The sequence below is a fragment of the Podarcis erhardii genome (genome assembly GCF_964252035.2).
Source record: "Podarcis erhardii genome assembly, chromosome: 8".
Taxonomy (NCBI): Eukaryota; Metazoa; Chordata; class Lepidosauria; order Squamata; family Lacertidae; genus Podarcis; species Podarcis erhardii.
This window is the reverse complement of record NC_138499.1, coordinates 62,987,321-63,010,828: the sequence shown is the minus strand read 5'-3', so window position 1 is coordinate 63,010,828 and position 23,508 is coordinate 62,987,321. Positions and strand designations below refer to the sequence as shown.

Sequence of the window (23,508 nt, the reverse complement as noted above, 5' to 3'; positions counted from 1 at the left end):
AAAAAATATGCAACCATCAAATTGGTTGACTCATTCAAAAACAACTGGGTTTACTTTCTTTTCCTTCTCCGTCCCCTTTTTTAATTTTAGGTTTCATAGACCATAGAAAGTGAGCACTCCACCATCTTCAAAACATATCTGGAAAGAACCATAAGTGCTGGTACCATTCACTTCTCTGTTAATGTACAATGTAAATTTCCTGGACTGCCTTTTTAAAAACCAAGAAGATGAGGAAGACGACAACAACAGGGAAGCTTGTGTTTTCCTGTACTTGGTAGAACTACATCATGAGACATGTTGGGACAACTTTCAGCAACCGAAGCCACCCATGGCAAGAATTGGGCCAGGAGTTGGCACTCATATTCAAAACTCTGCTGTGTGGATTCCCCATCCTCATCCAAGATCAGCCGTTAATGCATCCCGTCTTCCTTCAAGCATCTCCCATCTGACTCCAAAGAAAGCTGAAGGCAGTTGGTGTTGGGCATAGACCTGCTGGACAAAAGCTCAGACAAGGCCTACCATCCTTCTGGGTCAACACTTTGAGCAAACACTTCTTTCTGTTTGAGAGCACCTTAGAAAGATGCGGGGGAAGGCCAAGACCCGCTCAGAGGATCTACCTATCTTTGACACTTCACAAGAATCATCCCTGGAGGATCTCTTGGCTGGCTGGCTGGCTGTCACCCATTTGTTTTGTGAGGAAAACACCCAGAAGATTCCTTGTCACCCATCTCTTTCATTCAAGTGACCCCCCCTCCCCCCCCTTTGCTGCAAAAAGTGATGTTTTGAAATTGTTGCCGATTATTACAGGGATATTCAGTAACATGCTTATTACCTTTACGGACAGAACGAGTCAGGATGCCTTTTGCCCTGCTTGGTAACTTCCTGCTTTCATTTACACCTGCGTAAAGAGGCTGGATGGCAGAGCAGCTCTGTCAGTTAACCAAATTGATACAGCACACCAACTTTACTTAGATGCTGCAGGTTCCGTAAGGTGTGCAGTGCAGAGAAGAAAGGAGCTCCAGATCATTGTAGGGTCAATTTTGCTCTGTGCGCATGGATACGTTTATTTTTTAAGAGCTGGCATTTCTGTTGTGTAGAACACTACCTGGTGTAAATAACAAAATATGTTGTCATGAATGTCCCAGCATGATACTGAGAACCAAAGCATTTGGATTGGATTTGTGGAGGGGTTTTTTGTTGTTGTTGTTATTAAGGCATTGGCTCTTCTCTTAATAGGATGACCCTTGCACATTGGATAGTGTTCCAGATCCCTGTCTTTGATAGCACTTTGGCCAAGCCCACCAATTTGATGCCTCCTGGTAAGGAACCCCCACTCTCTTTCAGCAGCTGAGCCCTGAGCATGCCTCTCCCAAGTGAAGTTCACTTCTCACACTTTTCCACTGGTGTTAAGAAGTTTGTATAGGGCAGCATAACTTTTCTTTTTGAACAGAACACTTGGTAACCTGCATTTTCTCCTCACCCCGTGGAAAAGGCCCTCTCTCTTCCTCAGCCCGAGTCAAATAAAAGCAGGCCTGTTTAGTGGTGCACTTTTTTTTCTTACTTTTTTTAGCTGAGGAGGCTACACTGGGGTGATAAGGCATTCCCCACCATCACTGGGCACCACAGCTAGTGAGTGGGCACAATGCTGTGAAAAGCTTTTACATATTACAGATCATCAGTACCTTGCATTTATCAACAGTTGTGTGGTAGGATGCCAGGGGATTCACAAGGTGTGGTTATGGGTCTGTTTTCTTCATTGAAGCACAGGGCAAGGCTCAGCATTCTGTACTGAGTGGCTTGGAGGATGCACAAGGGGTCAATTTACCTGCTGGTTTATCCCCTCTGTACCTTCCAGTTAAAAATACAGATTATGGCTACGGTTACAAACCTGACAAGGTAGAACATTTCCTCCTAACAATAAGATTGCCAAATTCTGTGCAAGTGAAACCACTTATTCTGGTTTTACTGTGATTTGTGATACACTTGGTTAAAGAAGTATGCTGAGTCTTTCCCCACATTTCTGCCAACATTAATTTCCAAGTGGGCTGGGCTATCAGTTTAGCACTTAACACATGCAATTGGGGAGCCTATTCACAATACAAGTCTTGTAGCTTTTCAAGACCTAGCGCTCAGCCCAATGTTATCCACGTGCAAAGGAGCATCTTCCAGAGCTAGTACAGTGGCACTTCTTTGAAGATGCCCCCTTGCCCTACATTAAGATACCATTGAGCTGATCTGGGAGTGACTACATACTGTGTTGCCGTTGTGCCCATAGGTACGTTTGGAAATAGATGGGTCCACTCTGCTGACCCTTAGCAGCTTCCTTTATTGCATGCAATGGGCTATTGCATGGAACATTGAATTTGCTTGTTTTCTGCAGGCAGGTAGGTTCCTAGCAGGCTTGCGTGTGCAACACACCTGTTCCAAAACCTCAGTGTCCCTACCATGCAAAGAAAGAAAGAAGCCAATTATTGGATCATGCCAATGCACTGTATTCACTACCAAAAAGTAGCACTAAACAAATGGATATTTATTTCCCCCTGTAACATAGAAATGGATCTAGCAAAACTTTCATTTGAAAAATGGCTTACTTTTCAAGTCTGCTTAATGCTTGTCTTGCCTGGAGCAGAGCCATTCAGCTGTTCCCCTAGCACAGTGATCACAGGTGACGGGAAGTGTGCACTCCACTACAAATGCCTAATGCAACGCTTTCCCTCTGAAATCTATGGAGATGGGCTTTACTGTCATCCTGCTTCCATTCATTTCAGCAGGGGTTGCATAGATGTCTCATTTATTTCCCCTAGCATGAGCAGTGAACTTTTGCATTCACTTAAATATGCCTCTATGATTCACATGCAGATGAAGGTTATCTCACACAGAGCTGCAATTTCTCTTGCTGCATGGACAAAAAACCATTTCCTCCCTCCCTCAAAATCTGTCAAAGGGTAGTGATTTGAAAAAGGGCACAGATGATGTTGCTGCATATGGCAAACAGGGTTGAAAATTGTTCCTTGCGCCTGCCTGTTCATCCAGCCGAACTTTATTCTTGTGTGAACAGAAAAGCAAGGGAAGGGTACGCCTGAGCATCTCAGTGGTTCTGGAACCAGTGCATTTTCCAGTTACTCTCCAAGTCAAGTGTATGTACATAGTTTTGTCTTTGTATAGGAGTGAATGTGGTGACAGTCAAACCTGTGATCTTCCAGTATTGTAATTTAACAGATTATGGCTGTATGGGGGGGAAAGTAAAAACCAGAACAAAATGTAAATACCTAGAGGAAACACTAAAACTGAATCTCTACATCCTAGGGTTTTTGTACATATTGAAACTGCATGGTATTTAAATTGTCTCTGATGTATGCAGTTTCTTAAAAAAAATCATTTTAAAAGAAAAAACGTGGTCTTTTTTTCCTTGCCTGCTATTGATTCTACAGTTATTTATGATGCAGGGCTGCAAGCTGCACGGAAGTGACATCTAATTTATTTACCTCGAATATGCTGCCTTCCTTCCTGTTTAGGTTTCCAGGCCACTAAACAGCAACTTGAGTCTCACTACAAACAATAAACAACAACAAACCAGAACCAACTGAATGCTGAACAACAACATGATAGTGGCTAAAAGCTCAAAGGGGCCCTTTCTCTGCAGAATTGCTCCCTCTAGCGTGCAGGAAACGTAACAAGGAACACAGATAACCAGGAAGTATAAATCAGCATCGTTTGAGTGGCTGGCAGAGCAATCCAAACTATAGGAAGCCAGAGTAATATATGCCAAGGTAAATTATGCTGGTGTAATCTTACACACCATTTTTTTGATTTGGAACACCCTTTCTGCCAGTGTAACTTGCTAGGTCATGTGACAGAGCCAAAAGGAGCCTGGAAAAGGGGCAAGTCTCGCCTTGCCGCCGCCACCCACACTGCTTTTTCAGGAATAACTCTGGCTTTGGCTGCGCCAAAGCTACACTGATGTAACTCTGACAGAACCTTTATTATCAGTGCCATTTTCCTAGAAAAAGAGGTGCCAGAGCTCACCACATGGGCTTGTCTTAGAATGGCAATGGCACCCACCTGAGAGGTGTCAGAGTTGAGCTCTGGTGAGCTCCAGCTAGGGAAAAAAAGCCCTGCTTCTTATTATAACAAGAAAATTTATAATTTGTTCTTTCTAATTTTATGAAAGAGAGCAAGAAAACCCGAAACACTATAGTTATGGCAACCCTGGCAATCAGTGCACTATTTCAAAAAGCGAAAATCTAGCTTTTTTTTCTTCGAGGTTTTGCAAAAAAAGCCAAAAAGTTTATGAATATATATGGCAACCCTAGATTCTACATAACTAGTTGGGTCTCTACCAAAAGGCTTACTTGCTTTCATCACCTCCCACCCCTAAACACGAAACAGACTTCTTGATGAAAGAACATGCCACAAACTGAGTAACACAACGCACAAAAGGAAAATTCTCTCTGCAATCTTATTCTTTGTACGTACAACAGGGTGGTTAGGTATGAACTTTCCACTGACATTTAAATGGCAGCGTTTGATTGACTTCTAGACACTGCAGAAGGCTTCTTGCAGCCTTTAAAAAACATTGATCTAAAATTGCTATTGTTCGTGTGAAAAGTTCAGCACAGCTCGTTTATCTCATCGCATCAACTTCAAGTAGCACCAGCATGCCACAGAGGAAAAGGTTTGGGGGTTTCTGGGGGTTTTTTAATAGTCTGGCACCTGAGCTTTAAATAGTGGTTTACAGCTGTGTGTCTCAGCATTCATGCACTAACTGACACGGTTGATGGAAGATGGTTAACACCAACATCAGTCAAAAATAAAATAGGGATTTTATCAGAAAGCAACTACAGTGGTACCTCAGGTTAAGTACTTAATTCGTTCCGGAGGTCAGTACTTAACCTGAAATGGAGCCCGATTTCTGTTCTCATCCTGAACCCGAGGTACTATTTCTGGGTTAGCAGAGTCTGTAACCTGAAGCGTACGTAACCCGAAGTACCACTGTACTGACTACATCCTCTGCCATATTAAAGTAATCTGCGGTCGAAGCACACGGATTAGGAGAGCTGAGCATTCTGCAAGACTGACAGTTTCCCAAATTAATAAAACAGAAGGCTGAAATGTGGGGGGGGGGGGAGAGGGTGTCAATATTCTGCTAGCATCATCTAAAATGGGCACAGTTGCTACCCTGCATGCTTCAGCTGGTTAACCAGTTAGGATCCATTACATGGTCTAATGTAAGAATGGGTTATATAACACTACTATTGTATGAAAGTACTAACATTCTGAGGAACATCAATATGGAGGTGAGCACAGAGGACTGGGACACCATTAAAGTTGACAAGTGGGTGGGATGGTGGAAAAGACTCTTTCCAAACACAAAGGGTACAGGAAACATGAGGCTGGTTATCTAGGGCACCCTTCCCCAAGCTGCTGCCCTGCGTAAGTTTTGGATTTCAACTCTTGTGCCAGATAGGAGCTGTAGCTCAAACACTGGCAAGGCACACAGGGAGCAAAAGACTCAGACATAGGGGGAACACTTCTCCTTGCTATATAAGGTAAGGGAACAGAGTGGGCAAAGGAAGCGAAGAGAATAAAGGAGCTGTTGAGTGAACATTCCTCTATTTAAGTCACAACTTTCCACATCACTAGGCAAGGCAACTAAATTTTTAAACAATTTAAAATGAAAAGCAAACCATGATGCAAGGAAGAGCAGCACAGAGGGACCTTTTGAAAGGCAAAGGAACCTGGCATTTTATTTTAGTTAAAAGGACATCACGTACCAAGCCTGTGAGAATCAGTATTTTACTGTCAGTGCTTAACTGCCTACCAGGATTGGAGGAATCTCCCAGGTTGGCTGGTGATGGTTTCACATGCTGGGTGGATCTGAAAAGAGTAGAAAACCAAAGTGATCAGGGGATTTGGAGCAACACTGCCAAAATGAAAAGTTGTGTCCTCTGAGGAGACTCAAGCTTAGAAGCAAGGCAATGAACCAGGGTCATGATTGAGGTGTAGAAAGTGAATGGAGAAAAGGCTTTGCTCCTGCTTCATAATACCAGAACCTGTAGTCCAATGAAGCTGAAGGCTGGGCAATTCAGCACAAGCAAAAAAGAGGTACTTCACCACACAGTGCATAGCTGAACGATGGAATTTGCTGCCACAAGTTGTGGAAATGATGGCCACTAGATTGGATTGACTTTAAAATCAGGCTAATTCATGGGTACCAATGGCTACGAGTCCAAATAGCTATATACTGTCTTCAGGATCAGAGCCACTACACCTCTTGGTCCTGGGGAACAGCAGCAGGAAGGAGAAGTTGCCATCATATCCTGCTTGCAGGCTTCTCACAGCCATCTGGTGGACCACCAGGGCAAAAAGAATGCTGGACTGGATAGGTCTCTGGTCTGATCCAATAGAGATAATCTTTAAGTTCACAGTATCAAGCTGTTCAGAGGGCCGGCAGAACTGACAGGGATGCCCCCACACCATCTAACTCAGAGTGCCCCCCGCCACAGGTCTGTTAATCCCAAAACTAAAAACCAGATCAAAACGGCTCAAGAGCAGTGCTGTATTTCTAGAAAAAGAGGTGCCGGAGCTCACCCTGAATGCCTCCCTTGTTCTCTTATAATGGCAATAGCGCCCACCTGAGAGGTTCCGGAACAGAGTTCCGGTGAGTTCCAGCTCAAAAAAAGAGCCCATGTCAAGAAAATAAGGATAATTCAGAAGCCTACACAGTAGTCATCACCAGCACCTAGTTTAAAAATTATGTATTTGGGACTCTCTAGTTCCAGCCAGGAGCTACCACTGAACACGATTTCTACAAACAAATCAGGGATCAAATTTTGAACTAAACATATCCCAAGGACCAACATTAACTGTACCCCCTGACACCCCTAAATGTGAACAAGGCACATGCAAAGAGCTCTAATCCCTTCTGCCCCAATATAAAGAGCAGGAGAAACCAACAGAATGACTCTGTTATGTACCTTGAGTTGCCTCCCCCTATTTCCCACTCTTGGACTGCAAAGGTAAAAGGGGGGAAGCTCTGCCAAAGCTGCTTTCTGTTCATTCCAGTGCAGTGGGGAAAGAGGATCCGTATGCTAGGAACCTCGGGAGGTAGCCCTGGAGGCAAGGCCTGTGCGGCCAGTTTCCTAACCCTATGGGAAGACCTTGCAAAGATCTGAAAATCTGCAACAGGGTTTTAAGAGGCAGCTCCTGTTCAGGAGAACATCTCAGTTTAACCAGATTTCTTGAATTAAAGCCAAATTACTGCCATGAGGAATGAGTGAGAGAAAACCAGGCAGGAATCTATTCCAGAGAGTAAAAAAAAAGTCCTTCATTATGGCTCCTGTTTTGCACACCCCATAAACAAGGTTACTTGGAAACAAATCCAACTCAACTGATATAAATGAGACTCTACTTGAAGGCAAGGTGTTGCAGACTTCAGATGACTTAAAACCACCCCTTCTAGATATAATTATACACTTCCATCAGATACGGTGGTAGCAATTTTATTGCTCCCCCATCTCCTTTGTTAAAATAATTTTAAGTAGGTTTTGTTGAGGAAGGAAGGACAAAGGGAAGGCAAATGAAATAAAAGTGTACCGGTGTGGGCAGCATGGTCTCAGACTGAATGTGCAGGGGTCCCACAATGTTTGTGCCACAGCTCAATTGCTTTGCTCACTATTGCATCCGTGTTATCTTGAGGTATCTACAAAAGATAAAAAGAGATATTCAGTTTGAGGTATTCCAGTACTTCAATATCTCAGGCAGCAAACCTAAAGGCAGCTAAAGACCAGTCACTATAGGATTGTTCTTCCAAACTCCTGCCATATCCATTCACGCCAATTGCTAATCACGCACACAGAGCACACTCTTTTGCTTGTTTAGTTTCAAGTAACAAGTAGCTCCTTTCATGCAAACAGTTTGGTGTGGGGAGGAATTGTCCCCTATTAGTGAAGTGAAAGAAGAACTTTCCTTGCAAAAAAAAGGTCCAAGCGTGCATCAGAGCACACCTGGAAATCCAGACTGGGTCATCCATATCAAACAATTCCACTCTTTATTTTCCTTTCCGTTCCTGCATCAAGGATATTCTCTTTCCCCTCAACACAGATGAAAATAGGAGTGTATGTGCATGGAATGGCCACTCATGCAAATACAAAAAGATAAACTGGCTTGATGCAGCATTGTGGTCTGTGAACTTGTTTGACCACGTGGTGGGTTGGGGGGGGGGGAGTCGCAAGGTCAAGTTAATCCTGCAACCTGCTTAAATGTAGCAAATGAGTTCTATTTATGTAAAACATTTATAGCCCGTCTTTTCTCAATAAGCCTAAAGTGGCTAGCAACAGAATTTAAAATAACATCTTAAATGATTTTTAAAATAAAATTAACAACAAATAAATAAAAGAAAGCAGCTGTAAGGCATTAAAACAGCAGAGAGAGAAAGGAGGGAAACCCACAAAACTGCTGCTAAACATAACTTAACCAAAGCTACTCGGAAAGGCAGTGACTATTTATGGCTCAAAAGTGCTCCTATAAAAAGGAATGTTTTGGCCCATCTTATGCAAATCCATGGGAGGGGAGTGTAGCGGGAGGCCCTGTTCAGGTAAGAATGAGTTCCAGAGCCCGGCTCAGCCACTGAGACAATCCTCTCCTTTCCCCTCAGACATCAAGACAAACCATGGTCTGTTTTTATATCTGAACCTAGATCACTTCACAAAACATGGATACTGAAGCTGCCACGCAGGCTGTGTTTTGTGCTAAATTTGGTTTGTTATGTCTGAATTCAGAAACCATTGTGAAAGTCTTACATTTGGAAGTTCAAACCAAACTATGATTAGCATGGATCATGGTTTGATGCCATGTCTGAACTGTGCCTTTTAAAATTTTGCAAACTTTTAATTGCAGCTCTTGAACACTGGGCAAAATCTCAGTTGATTTCTCTCGCAACCACCTCTCTCCCCAAAAAATCTGATACGCAAAACAAATCCCTTATTTGGGGGGGGGGAGTTCCTGGGGGGGCAGTATATTAGTGTGTGGAAGAGTACTTACATTTTCCAAAAACTGTTGAATCTTTCCTGCGCTATTCAAGGCCATCAACTTCATTTTAAAGGTTAATAAAATCTCAAGAGCAACAAAGACCAGAATTTTGCAGGAGCCGCTAATAACTTTGTCCCAAACCCTAGAAAAGACAGAGTCATAAAAACTGCATGCCTACAATTTTATAGCTATAATTTATATTTAGTACTGAAGTGTTGTTTTTTTCCTTTCCTGACCAAAATAGTATCTCAGTCATGGCAGGACCGAGACATTTAGCAGCAAATGACAACTCACACTTCCACCCTTTGGTGCAAGATGCAGGGAACACAAAATGCCAAAGTTTGCATCACTCCCTAAATAACCTTAACTGTCAGGTTTTAGAATGTCAAAAAGTTCTGACTTGTCAAAACATATTCATGCAACATTCCCGAGTTTGGAGGTATCTTGCAGCTAACATACTCCATCTATAAAAGTACTCTGCAGCATCGGTCAGGGGAGAGGGAACACTACTCAGGAGTTTGTGGTATTGTGGGTTGTAGGCTAAAGATGGACAACAGATTATTTTCAAGGACACTACAGTGATCTGATTGATCCAAGTTGGGCAGGAGAGGAAAGATGCTTACCTTTGTAAGCTGGATTCAGGTAGACAACCTGCAAAACACTTTCTAAACCAAAGATTGTAAGGAAGATGGTCCATTGCTGAACACAACTTCAGATGCGTTAAGAGTCCGCTGTCTTCAAGGCTCAGGTACTGTTCCAAAAGTTTTGGCTGCAGGATAAATGTCAAGAGAAGTGATAAAGTATATCAATGTCCATAAATAAATCTCACTGTCATAGGGATTTATAGCAAGAAACCACAAGCAGCAAGGCACCTTAAAAAAAGAAGGGGGGAAAAGATTCAGCACGACACACTGTGAAAAATGTCATGTCAGATAATGTTCTTCAAAGGTCAGATCCAAAATGTAAGGCTCACTAAACATTTCCATATTTATTGATTGTGAGGCTCCAGAAAGAGTATATACTGAATAATTTGAGACTTCGTAACAATACAGCAATTCTTAATTTAGTAAAAAAGGAGACAGATGGGGAAGGAAACAGCACATACTAGGAAACTGTCATCAGCAGGGAGTTTTTACCTGCTCTTCAACCCTGTTGGGTGGCTTTTCAGCATTTTACATGCATGATAGAGATTAGCCCACATTCCCAAAACTATAGAGTTCAGACATGGCAATGTTGACATTATATATGTGTGACATTATAAACACACCCCTTTCACAAGTAAGAGGAAGTCCAGATTAAATGAAAAGGGAAAAAATTATGGGCTGTCATTTTGACCACAGCAATGTGTGGACACCGAAACAAAAAACGGGTTCATAAGCAGCACTGGTTCCACAGTAACTTCCCATCCAGAAATACTCTATTATTTTGAATGACACTGACACACACACACACACAGTTTTCTTCACTTCAGTAAACAGTTCTCTCTGGACACCTTTTGGACAAGGTTAGCAATTAATTAAACATCTGCTTGTTTATTTTCATTTGTTTGTCTTCAATTATATCTGAATATTTTACTATAAACATGATTTATTAATAATTTAAAGAAATTCAGATAGGACTGGCACCAGTGAGAAAAAACTGGCTATAATGTCATATTTTATGTAAATCTGCCTCCTGTTCCCTTCTCCTTAAACTGCATCTCATATATATATATATATATATATATATATATATATATATATATATCTGAAAAAATCACTTATTCTTCATTAGTCGAAAGAAATTGACACATGCCCCTATTTCCAAGTGTCTTCAAAAGTGATGGGAGAGGACATCCCAGGAGGTCCAGAGGGAGACAACAGTAGAATGGGCCTTTTCTGTGGTGGCTCCCCCACCTGTGGAATGCTCTCCCTGGGGAGGTTCACCTGGCGCCTTCATTACATATCTTTAAGTGCCAGGCAAAAACATTCCTCTTCTCCCAGGTCTTTGGCTATTTGAACCATCTATGGCCTTTTAAACTGTGGGCAGTATTGGTTTTGTTTGTTATTGTGCTATGTGTATTTTTTGTGTTTTTATACTGTAAACAGCACTCTGATCTTCGGATGAAGGGCAGTATAGAAAGTTTCTTTTAATCATCATCACCTAAGGAAAGTTCAAGCCAAAGTGTTTTCCTATCAAATCTTATATATAGATATTGAAAAATTATTTCTACAAACTTCTCTTTCTATTAAAGCATGGAGCCTGGCATCCGGCTTGAATGGGAAAAGAAAGGAATGAAGGCGGTTCTGCAGTCATTTGCATCACTGCTGCTGAGAAACAAGGGACTGGCCTCATTCATTCAGTGCAAGAACAAAGCTGAACCCCTTCCCTGCCCCTTAGGCGGCAGCCTAAGACTCTTAGGCAGGGTGGATTTGATTTAAATCAATTTGATTTAAATCACAATTTAAATCACTGGTCAGTAAGACTACATTTAAATCTTTTTTTTTCTTTTTTTTACAGAAAGACTCATTCTTGCTGGTATAATCTTAATATTTACAACCAGATGAAGGTTTCATTTTTGGAATAATAAATTTTCAGAAGTGGGTTTGCCGCTCGTGCAAGTGCAGAAGTGCTCTGCAGCGCCGCGTGCGTGTACAGAAGTGGTCCTCTGGTTACAGAATTTTCAGGATACGGCCAGACCTCAGGAACGGATCCCGTTTGTAACCTGAGGTACCTCTGTACACACAACTGAATATATGCCAAAACCTTGACTGCATTCTTTGTCATCAGCATTCCAATCCCCGTGATATTTATTAGAAGTCTGTTGGCCACATTGGCTGGGAGATGGGAGCCTAGCTGCATCTCTAGGGCTACAGATTAGTCAGCCCTGAGCTACCCACTAGTCACTGCACTGCTGTTCTAGAAACTTGCACTGCATTTCCCTCGTCCCCTCCAAAAAAGAATCCAGAGCATAATTCAGTTTCCAAGTCCACACAGGGTATTTGTGCAAGAGCTTGTCAGAAACAGCAACAACATAGAAGATGTACAACTTCTATACCTGTAATCTCACTATACTGTTCCTGTGTGAATAGATGAATGCAGATATGTAGATATGTATGCATATAATATTCTTACCAGCTGTGGTATTGAATCCTTGTACTTATTGTTCAACTGGTTCACAAAGCTACTGATGAGCCAATAACAATCAATGTGATCTTCTACCATTTCTTCCATAGCTTTAGCAATGGCAAGGAATACCTCGTCCTCGGCTTCCTGGAAAGCAAAGCAGCCACGGCATGGGATTATCAAGAGGCAACACATTCACGGAACAGCATTTTCCAGTCCACTTTGTTATTTGACAACATATAATAATTTTGCTCCTCTGTTATAAGGTACCACCATGTTCTGTTATGTGCTAAAACAGGGAGGACAAAGTTGCGGCACACCAATATATTTCTGGACTACAACTCCCATCATCCATGACCATTGAAAATCCTGGCTGAGGTTTATGAGAGTTAGTCCAACAACAACATCTGGTGAGCTATAGGTTCCTCATCCAAGTGCTAAACAGGACTAATTATACCTTCTCCAGGGAGTATATATGACAGGGATTTGCTTCCCATTCAAGGTCACCATACTGAGGGATATTTTCTCAGCAACCCAATCCTACTGTGGCTGCCAACTTCCAGCTTGGATGTCTGCCACTAACTACAAGGGAAATTCATTCTGTGACATGCCCTAGATCAGGCACCCCCAAAGTCGATCCTCCAGATGTTTTTGGACTACAACTCCCATCATCCCTAGCTAACAGGACCAGTGGTCAGGGATGATGGGAATCGTAGTCCCAAAACATCTGGAGGGCTGAGTTTGGGGGTGCCTGCCCTGGATGGTACCAGAACGTGCTTTCCCTAAGCCCTGTTTACAGTATTTCTGGTTAAGGCTGAATTTGACCTCTCAAGATACTGCAGTTCATGTGGCCACTATACAGTTTCTTCACTCGAGCAGAATTTCAGATGGAAAAGGACGGAAATTGATAGACTTTGCTGAATTAGATAAACTGACAGGAAAAATCAGATATCAAAAAGATCACAAGTTCAATCAAGCCTGGAGAAAGTTTACGATTTATCTGGAAAATATTTGTGATGAACAGACAACGCTAGTTGGATTTAAAGAGGCTTTGTGAGGAGAAAGGGTATTGTAAAAGAGAAATGAGCTGTAAAGATTTATAAACTGGCAATACAACGATAAAGGAAATGTGAACTAAATTTAAAACTATGAGGATTGTGGAGGGAGCGGTGGGAAGTCTAAAAGAATTTTGTATTATATTGGATATGAATGTGCTTATACAAATTTGTAAAAGAAATATCTTCTTAAAAAATAATAATAAAAAAAAAGAATTTCAGATGGAAAAGATTTGGGCCTTCATACAAAGGAGTATTGTCGAGGGCAAATTTCAGCACGACTGACCGAAGAGAGAGATGGATTCCGAGGAAGCTTTCCCGACTCCAGCTGGTATATTCGGAGGAAAACTTCAACCTGTGGGGTAGAATCCTTGATAAAGCGAATTACTCGGAGCGCATGGTGCACGTCCTTATACTGCTCCTTTCGGCATCGCATCACAAACCCGTGAGATTCATGGTGAGGAGGAAGAATTCCTGGAAAAAGAAGAGAGAGAAAGGAGAACTAGGTTTGCATGTACTTGCACGTTCTGGTAGAAGGTTAGATCTTCTGACAGCAGTTGTTGTTTTTCTCTGATCAACTAAGTACTATAAGCCATGGATACAAGGAATGCTCAAGAACTTAACAAATACGCGAGCATTAACTAGTCTTGTCCCCGATGTCATGCAAAGGCTTCTTCAATGGAGCATTCAAAGCATGGATTGGCTTTCCTTAGCATTACACTAAGCATATGTCCAAAGCTGCCCTTATGTTGCTAATGAAAAATCTGCTTTCCCCATATCATCTTACCTAGAAGCACCTTCCACACAAGGATCCGATACATGGATGGGAGAGGAAACCTCTGACTGAATGTGCAGAGCTTCTCAATATCTGTGAAGGGGGGTTTAAGAACAAACACCATTTTAGAACTTGAACAGTGTTATGAAGCATCTCTGTTCTCAGCAACTGATGCCAACCAGGACACATCTGTAAGTGTAGCGCACCAATCATGCTTCTAGGAGGCATCAAAGAATCATTCGAGCTTTTCAAGGTTAACAATCCCAATTTAAAACACATGCTTGTTCCACTTTTAGTCCTTTTGCAAAATGAAAACCTAGCCGCAATATTCAAAAGATTTATGGTAAAGGGTAAAATAGTTTGTAGGAGTTTTTGGTTGATTCATCAGCTGCTGTCAATTAAAGGCAAACAAATTTGAAACCACAAAATGGGTGCCTTTTTGAAATACAGTGGTACCTTGTGAGGAGATTTCACCCCTCCCATATCCAAGAATCTGCTGATGTGCTCTGCTGATTCTCCAGAGAGGAGGGGCGGTTTCTGCTCTCTACTTATTCCGCTCCAGCCTCACATCAAAGTGTCGGATTGTGTGTATAGATAAGGTTGCTGCTAAGAGCAGCTGCAGACACTCAGTGCAGTTCAGCTTTTTCGTTTAGACCTCATTTAGCTCTGTATATAGTTGTGTATTATAGTTGTAGACAGAATAAAGAAGATACTCTAGAGAGCTGCTCTCCGAGTCGTTTATGCTCTGCTATACTCTGCTATACTCTGCTGTGCGACGACTGTCTTCTTGTGGAAGTGAATCCAGTGCTCACAACTCTAAGCTGTGAGTCCACAGCACTTTGACCTGTTCCTGTACAGAAGGTGGTCTCTGGAAGTGCTACCCCCAGCTCGCCTAGCCCAGTCGGGGCTGAAGTGGATGAGTCCATTGGCGGCACTGGCTCAAGGGCGATGCTGACACCTTGGTCCTTGAATGGCTTGGCTCCCAAACAAATCGACTCCTGAACGCTGCAAACCCGGAAGTAAGTGTTCCGGTTTGCAAACATTTTGTGGAAGCCAGACATCTGACGCGGCTTCCATTTGAGTACAGGAAGCTCCTGCAGCAAATCAGAAGCCGCGCCTCCATTTTTGAACTGTTTCAGGAGTTGAACGGACTAAGTTTGAGAACCAAGGAACCACTGTACCGGTGAAGTGTAATAAATAAATGATAACTGAACAAACACAAAATTAGTTGTTTTTAAAATGAAGCCATCTTTAGTGTGTGTGTGTGTGTGTGTGTGTGTGTGTTTATACACATGCACATAAATACACACATATACTGTTTATACACACATGCATATACATATATGCATCCTCAAGTTCAGTAACCCAACAGAACTAATAACTAGTACAGTACCTATTTTTTAAATAAAGAAGTATCCCCCAGACATGTGGAATCTGCGACTGGACTACAACTCCTATAATCTCTGACCATTGGTCAAATTGGCTTGGACAAATGGGAGCTGGAGTCTCAGAGCAGTTGGAAGTTGCCCACTACTACTGTACTACCATACAAGTCATGGCTTCACCCAAAGAATCCTGGGAACTGTAGTTTGGTAAAGGTGTTGAGAATTGTTAGGCGACCCATATTCCCCTCACAGAATGGCAATCCCCAGAACAGTTTAATGCCTAATTCCTTTTTCCCTGGGAACTCCAGGTATTGTTGTGCTATATTACTATTTAGATAGTGTCTTTCAGTTTTTTAAAAAAATAAAGGCGGGTAACAAAGAATAAGCACACAAAATCGAATATAAACAATACAAATTATAACAATTCAAAACAAAAAAAATAGCTTATCAAAAGTATTAAAAATCAAATACATTTGGCTTCCTTCAAAAAGGGCCAAGGGCGCTCCCTACAAAAAGATGTTAGAAAGAGTAAGGCAAACTAACTACTGTAGTTTCTAGGATTCTTTGGGAGGAGTCAGGATTGTTTAAAGTGGAAGTATACTGCTCTAAATGTATAGTGCAGATAGGTCCAGAATCTTTTCCCATACAGTTATCTCAGGGAAAGCTGGAAACAGAGGAGAGATCATTCACATTAAGTCTTAGGTTACGCTCCACATGTTGTGAGAGAACAGAATGTTTTGTGTGAACTAACAAATAGGTGAATTCATTCACACACAAGTGTGTGTGTATCTATTCCATTCCCAAAAAAGGCATCGCATAATCTTCAATTCACACAAAATATTCTGCCTTAGAGGGAAATAAGAAATGTTTCCACGCCCTTGTGGGTAGAATATACAGACTGAGGCTGAGTGTAAGCCAATCTGGGGAAAAAGCAAAAATTACTGAGGCAATGGGATAGACAAATCTGTCAATTCCCTCAATTTGTCATTGTTCCAATCCTGAATTCACATTTCTGATGCAATTTGTGATTTTTTAATTATTATTTAAAAATATCCCTATGAAAATTCAACATTTTGGTGCAAATTTCTCCTAATGAAAACATTATACATGCAGTTTGTAAATATACAGTTTTGCATGGAATCTTCTCTAAGATGCATTTTTGTACACACAGCTTAGCTAGAGAACCGCACTGCAAATTTTGACAAGTGCTATGTGTTTCAATTCACATATTGTTTTGGAAAGTGCAAACTTGACAAGTTTGCCTTTAAATGAGAAGCAAGCCTCACTGGGTCAAACGGGCTTTTCCTTCAAGTAAACATGCACAGACTTGCAATTAAGTGAGCTCTAACAGAATGTGTGATATAAAATGGTCTTCTACCAAGCATACCAAGCCGATCATCTTTCAGAAGAATTTCCAATGATTTCTTTTCTTCAACACCACGAAATCCTACTTTTTCATAATACACCGATCGGAAATTTCTCTGAGGATCTTCAGCCATGTTTCAGTCTGGGGGGGGGGGGACAGATCATTAATCATGATGGCTTGCAAAAAAATAAACTATTATTATGACTACAAAACAATGAAAAGTGCAGTGTTCCTCTTTCAGAGCTTCAACAGTGCAGTGTGGACTCTTCCCCAAAGTTTTCAGGCTCCCTTTCATGGTCCAAGCTCCCCTCCATGACCACTGCAATGCAATGCAGGAATATTTTACATATTATAAACATACTTAGAAATAGATTTTCAGGTGCCTCTTGAAGACTTTTTCATGGCAACAGTCCTTTGTAGCTGTTTATTTCTTTTATCAGCCAGTCACTTTAATGATTATCTGTGCTGTTTTAAATTGCATTTTGTTTTAATCTTGTACATCGCCTTGAATTTTAATACAATCTATGGTTTTAATTTTGTTTTAAATGTATGTGCTGCTGTGTTTTCCACTGCTTTTACTATACATCACCTTGATACAATTCTATGGAATGCAGCTAATAAAAGACTTTTTAACTAATATTTTATGTTATGGCATTATAAAAATACTTTTGTGTGTTTATAAATACATAATTTGAAGCTAGAAACTTCCTGAACAGCAGCCATATCCAAAAGCGATCTGTTGCAGCAAAAACAAAGAGGTTTTTGTCACCTTAAGAGGCTATTCATTTTATTAGAAGTTTTTGGGTTCTAGAGTAGTGCATCATAAATGTTCCAGAATGCAATCCTAACCATATCTATTCGGACGTAAGTCCTATGGAATTCAATCGGGCTTACTCTCAAGTAAGTGGGGTTAGGATTGCAGCTGCACAGAGCTATCACATCCAGGCAGCCGCAAAACATGAGTGTTATGTCAGCCTGGAGAGTGTGTGTGTGTGTGTGTGTGTTGGGGGGCTTAAGTAAGTTTACAATTTCATAATGGTGTAATCATTTATAGGCAAAGGGTCTAGTGCATTGTGTGCATGGAGCTTACTTATTGAATTTGCCAACGTGAACAGTTAACAAGTTTAAATGTCTGTTTTCAACAAATCTGAGGCAAAGCTTATTAAAAATTTAATGCAAAGTGGCCATTCCTCCACACTGCAAAAAAGCTCACTAGCATCTTAAAACCTTCCTTACTTATTTCCTCAGAGGAGAAATGTTTCAGCCAATATCCACCTACAAAAGGTTGATATGTAAAAAAATTATCATGAAAGTAAGTACAAGGAGATACTAGATGCTTTTGAATCTCTGGCTACAGGACAGAAAAGTGAGGAATGGAGAAACTGGGATGCTGTTTGGAGGATGAGGTGGAGTGAGAGAAGATGGGTTTGTAAACACTTGGGAAGCAGCAAATGAAGGCAGCGGTGCAATAACAGATAATATATTTGCAAGAGAAGACATTTAGGTTTGAAAGTGTGGCCTGTGGCTCAGTGGCAGAACGTTTGCTTTGCAAGCAGAAAATCCCTGGTTCAGTCCCTAAGCACCTCCAGGTACTGCAGGGAGAAACCCACGTCTGAAACCCTGGTCCCTGCCACTCATAATATGAGCTAGGCGGGTCAAATGCCTGATAGTGCAGCAAAACAGTCTGAATCATAGGATCACAGAATTGTAGAGCTGGAAGGGACCATAAGGGTCATCTAGCCCCACCGCCTGCAATGTAAGAATATTTTGCAAGCCTTGGACTAAGACCTGAAAGGCCTGGGTTCGAATCCCTACTCAGCCATGAAGCTCCCCATGAGTGACCAGTGGCTGCTTTCCTCTCAGCCTAACCTACCTCACTGAGTTGTTGTGAAGATAAAACTGGGTGCGGATAGGGGTGAGGGAGAACCTGAACGCTGCGAGTATAGGGAGTAAGGGGCGTCAATACGCTACAGGAGATGAAGGAGTGCTGGAAAAAAATATAGACGGTGGTGGGGAGAGAGAAGCTGGTGAGAAGGCAGCGGCCCAGAAATGGCACGTGGGACCGGGGAGCTGACAAGAACGGGTGACTGCACGTGAGGAGGAGGAGAGCGCGAGGAGGGCTGGAAAAAGCGGCGGCCAGCTTGGGCACCAGAGGGAGGGAGAACCCCGGGCCACCGCTATAGGGACCGGCCGGGTGAAGGAGGTGCAGAAGAGGGAGGCGGCGCTCGAGGGTCGTCAGGAAAGCGGAGAAGGAAGCAGGGAAAGGGGGCGAGGCGGGTGAAGCGGGAGAGGGCGCTCGGGCGCCCCGCCGCCTCTCCCAACCCGGCGCGCAAACCTGCCTGTGCAGAAGGGGCCGGCGGGCGGCGCGGAGCTCGCTCTCTGCCAAGGCCGCCGCGCCCGGCCAAGCGGCAACGACGACTCGGCGCGAGGGAGCTCCGCCCGGCTCGGGCCGCGCAGCCGCCGGCCCGCCCAGCCAAGGGGTGGGGAAGGGGAGGAGGAGGAAGAAGGCGCGGCGGCCTCGGAGGCCCTAGAGCCGCTTGTCTTTCCCGACCCCGACCCCGAGGCGCGAGCGCTGCGCAAGTTTGGCGTGCGTAATATTGCTGCAGAGATTTTGTTGCACTGGAAACAGCCTCATCCGACCTAGGAGTCCTCCAATTTGTAGTACCCGAAAATATGGAGGGCACCAGGTTGGGGAAGGCTAGACTAAAGGTGAATACCTTGCAGGATATCGGTTTGACTAATCCTTTTACTGGCCTACTATTTCCACGATGTAAGCTTAAACCTGCTTATTTATGAGTACAAAAGCCTACCTAGTGCAATGGTATTTACTCCCAAGGAGTAAAAAGTGGGCTACTTTTTAACTGTGTTCTAGACAGCAAATTAGGATTTCAGATCACTTGCCCTACCCAAAACACTACCCACCCGATTTTGATCCAGCAACACAAGGAGCAAAAGTGGTAACCCAAACTATAAGGACACCAGTCACACTGAAGCATACCAAGTGGATCTCAGTTCTGTTACAAGCTACATTGCTGCTGAAATTTGCAGCACAGCCCTAAGCAAACTTTCCTGGGGCTGGCTGGGCAAAGCCTACGCTGTATGAGGCCCTTCTCTCTATGTATATGAAATGCCTGCCCCATGGAAGCCCACCTAGTCTTGTCTAGATGCTGTTTTAGGGAGGCTGCTTGATGTTTTATAATCCATGTCCTGAGTTTGGATACGAAGACACACGGTGTCTTATTTAGATGCCTAAAGCTGCAGTTCTATATAACACTTTCCTGGGAAGTAAGCCCAATAGTTTTTCCTTTACATCTTAGCAAACATGAATACTATTGCCCTGTAAATAAAAGGCCCAGTGATTAGCTATTCTTAAATGTATTGTTACATTTCAGAAAATCATCCTGTCACAGTCTTCATTTTACTTTATTTTTAAAACAAACCTGCTACATTCTTTTTTGTTACAAAAAGAGCTGGGGTTGTTCTGTTCATTTTGCAGCTTATGAGGCTTTTGCTTGAAAGAGACAATAGGTGGCAGACTTGGATCAGCTTTTCTTAAGTCTGCAATGAACAGAACATGTTTAGGTGGCAGCCGTTGCTCAACCCATTATGGACTCCTCCTGCTGTAGCAAACAGGTTTTATTGCTGTCACGAGATTCATAGGCTGGCACCCAAAGAGCTGCTTAGGCATGCCTATGTACATCTAATACGTTGAGGAGGGTTTTTTTTGGGGGGGGGAGGATTTCACAACCCACTGGGGGCAGGGAGGAGGCGGACAAAGTGCTATCCTCATTTTCAAACCTGGTTTGGGAGAGGAATAATAAATAAATGCAAGTCCCCCTGGTACACATAGAAATAGTTGCATCTGGTACAACTCAAATTAACCCTCATATTTTTTATTTTAGAAGTTCCTCACAGAGAGGCATTATTCTGCCTTAGTGGCAGAATAACATGACAACCCATCCAGAAAGTTATTAAAAGGTACAGAAAGATATTGCAGACAAGAGAGAGAACATAAAGGTGGATGAAATTCAGTCCCAAAGGACACCCTGTAATCTGCAGCTAAAGCCCAGTCTTAAACATGCACACCTGCAGGTTAATCACATTGGAATCAATAGGACCCAGTATAGACTGGGCTGTAAGAAGTATTGCCACATTTCCCCATCCCCTTGAGAAAGGGCCCCAAGCTTTCAACAACTGCATAATGGGTAGAAGATAAAAGCTCAGAAACATATATTGCACTGGGATGGCAATCCTAAATCTTAGCTGCCATTATCTTCTAGATAGTATTTTATTATAATTTTATAGCCACATATTTTACTGTTTGCTTTTGTTGTGGCCAGATCTTTATTCATTTCTGTACTAAGAGCAAGTACGTGTTTTTGTGTGTGAGAGAGAAATAAAAGGGTGAAGCAAGGTTAACTTCATCACACACAATCCCTTCAGATTTGCTCTCATTTCTGGCTAGTGTTCTCCTGCTAATTAGCTCCTAATTAGGTAATTGGGCCTAGTTCCACACAGCCCCTCTGGCAACTTTCTCCAAGATGAAGCCGCCTCTTCCTATGTAGACTGAGGGTGTTTTTGCAGTTCCACAGTCTGAATTTTGCTGTTGTTCACATCCAGAGCAATTCAATATACAATTCAAAAAATTTAACACCCCCCCATTTCTTAGAATATAACTAAAACATTAACTGATATGCAGGCAGCATGGCAGCTGCTTTTAGTGTTGTATATGAAGAAAACATACAGTACTAATATGTCTGTGCCACTGTAGATAAAGGCATTAAGATAGTTAACCCAAGGTTTAAACGATAAAGGATACCATGAGTTTTAGTTCCAAAAATAGGATGTGTACTGTACACTGAGCTGTAATCGTCTAGGCATTACAACCTTAAATTGGTTTAATACTCATTCCCCCCCTTCCCAGGGAACCTTGGAACTACCCTTGTGAGGAAGGTCACCCAGTGAGCTTCCTGGCTAAGGGGGGATTTGAGCCGAGACCACCCCATAGCTGTCAACTCTCAGATTTGAAAAGAAGGGATCAGCAGCCTTGAAAATAAGGGATCAGCAAGCTCACCTGTCCCGGGGACAGTCTACGGGATATCTAACAATCCAGGATAGCAGTGGGAAGCAGCGGGAAACGGCACTGGAATAAGGGAATTTTCCACACAAAAAAGGGAAGGTTGACAGCTATGGACCACCCAGATCCTAGTCCAGCACTCTAACCACTGTAACACACTGGCGAGATTTGCTAGCGGGGATGTAACATTTTCTACCTGCATGTGAAAATTAATTGGCAGCACATGGGGGAAGACGATGCATGGTTTACTGAGTTCAGCTACAGTGATGCTTAAACTAGTTGCCCATTTCAGGTGTAAAGTATTTACAATTCTGGACGTTCAAAGTCTGAAGAGCCAGTGGGTATTGCATACCCTCCAAGTTTCCCTATTTTCCAGGGACAGGTCTGGAATTGCAAAGAGCCATCCTGGCTTCTGATCAGATCCCTAAATGTCCTTATTTCCCCCGCCAAGCTCAGGGAAGAGGATGAGCCAGCACTTTTCCTGAGCAATGGTGGCAGAGAAAGAGCATCCTACATGGCTGCCACTTTTGGCCTCCTCCCCATAGCAGCTCGTAGCGGCTGCTGGAGGAGGGTAAGGAGGAAAGGCTGTCGTTGGCAAGGCCCAACCTTGCGTGACGCACCAGCCCTGAGGTGCTGGTAGAGAGCAGGGCCGCCCTAGCTGAGAAGAAAGGGGAAGCAGAGTGCAAGGAATACACACACACACACACACACACACACACACACACACGCGCGCGCTTTGTGCATCCATGTCTAATCTGGAACCTTTCTAAAATTTATTTATTGGTGTTTGTTTCTTTTTGTAAATCTACCAAATTTAATAAAATCAGGGTTAATTGCTTTTTTCAGGACAGTGGAGGGGGTGTGTGCTGTGTCCCATTGGTGTGGTGGAAATGGTCTGAGGGGACAAAAATGGGGTGCAGAAGAGGGTCAGTTGTGGGGAGTGATAAATGTCCCCATTTTCATCTGAGGAATGTTGGAGGGTATGGCATTGCGTAGTCGTTAAAGAGTGTCGGACTAGGACCTGGGAAATAAGGATTTAAATCATTGCTCAGCCAGGAAATTCACTGCTTGACTTTGAGCCACTCACGATCTCTGGGCCTAATCTACCTCACATAGTTGTCGCTGTTTGTGAGACCTAGCTGCAGACTCCTCTTATTATCTGCTTTTCCTAGCCCAGTTACTTCCACTTACCAGATTACTTTCTATGCCCAAAGCGGGAAGACCAAAACACATCAGCAGAGAAAAGGATTCTCCCCCGCCCCCCGTTCCACTGGCACACGGGTCTCCCTCCCTGCCAGCTGGCTCCTAGAAAATGCCACTGGCTTTTAAGGTTTACAGAAGAGTTTTGCATCCCCTATAGTTATCTGCGGAGTCAGACAATTGACCCATGTAGCTCAGGACACTAAAAGGCAGTTAGTATCCCAAAGCTATATTGTGGGATGGCAGAAACTGAGCCTGCATGTGAGGATATAACCATTATAAATCATAGACTTAGTTTTCATTATGTGGAACTCTTTGTGTTTTTCTGAGACTCATTCCTCCAAATGGTAGCATTTTCCAGTGAACTGGAATACTTTTTGGGTGTCCCAGGTTGCCAATGGGAATCTTGTAGGCTACTTTTGACAGAGGTGGGAAAATAATTCATTGGAATACTCCATTTCAAATGCATTTTTCCACCATGCATAAATTAAGCAGCTGAAACTTTCCTAATCACT

At 42.7% G+C, this 23,508-nt stretch overlaps 2 protein-coding genes across 13 annotated transcripts in view; one reads left to right on the top strand and one right to left on the bottom strand.

The window, feature by feature from the left end:
* PHACTR1 (phosphatase and actin regulator 1) overlaps positions 1–235 on the top strand; it is a 250,771-nt gene extending 250,536 nt beyond the window's left edge. For all 9 annotated transcript variants that reach the window (XM_081873056.1, XM_081873060.1, XM_081873057.1 and 6 more), the window contains one exon: positions 91–235. In XM_081873056.1, the coding sequence (XP_081729182.1) occupies positions 91–106 (16 nt within the window). In that variant the 3' untranslated portion in view covers positions 107–235. The remainder of the gene's footprint in view (positions 1–90) is intronic.
* A 968-nt stretch (positions 236–1,203) lies between these two features.
* Positions 1,204–19,156, bottom strand: LOC309348079 (TBC1 domain family member 7-like). 4 transcript variants are annotated; one of them, XR_014159131.1, is made up of 11 exons: positions 19,056–19,156; positions 16,738–16,857; positions 13,978–14,058; positions 13,477–13,664; positions 12,145–12,282; positions 9,654–9,799; positions 9,043–9,172; positions 7,602–7,702; positions 5,822–5,880; positions 3,486–3,549; positions 1,204–2,440 (listed from the first exon to the last, which is right to left on the bottom strand). XR_014159131.1 is itself a non-coding variant. In XM_081873167.1 (9 exons), the coding sequence occupies exons 2-8, from the start codon at positions 16,847–16,849 to the stop codon at positions 7,616–7,618; spliced, it is 882 nt and encodes a 293-aa protein (XP_081729293.1). In that variant the 5' UTR covers positions 16,850–16,857; positions 19,056–19,156; the 3' UTR covers positions 5,693–5,880; positions 7,602–7,615. The 4 variants fall into 4 exon arrangements, 2 of the variants coding, with proteins under 2 accessions (XP_081729293.1, XP_081729294.1); XR_014159132.1 differs by lacking the exon at positions 3,486–3,549; XM_081873167.1 differs by lacking the exons at positions 1,204–2,440; positions 3,486–3,549 and having other exon boundaries at positions 5,693–5,880.
* Between the last annotated feature and the right edge of the window lie 4,352 nt (positions 19,157–23,508).

Coding starts and splice junctions, on each gene's coding strand:
- LOC309348079 (XM_081873167.1), bottom strand. CDS start 16,849: ATGGCTGAAGATCCTCAGAGAAATTTCCGATCGGTGTATTATGAAAAA. Junction 9,173..9,653: donor CCTGAATCCAGCTTACAAAG/GTAAGCATCTTT, acceptor TGTCTTTTCTAG/GGTTTGGGACAAAGTTATTA. Junction 7,703..9,042: donor TTCAACAGTTTTTGGAAAAT/GTAAGTACTCTT, acceptor TATCTTTTGTAG/ATACCTCAAGATAACACGGA.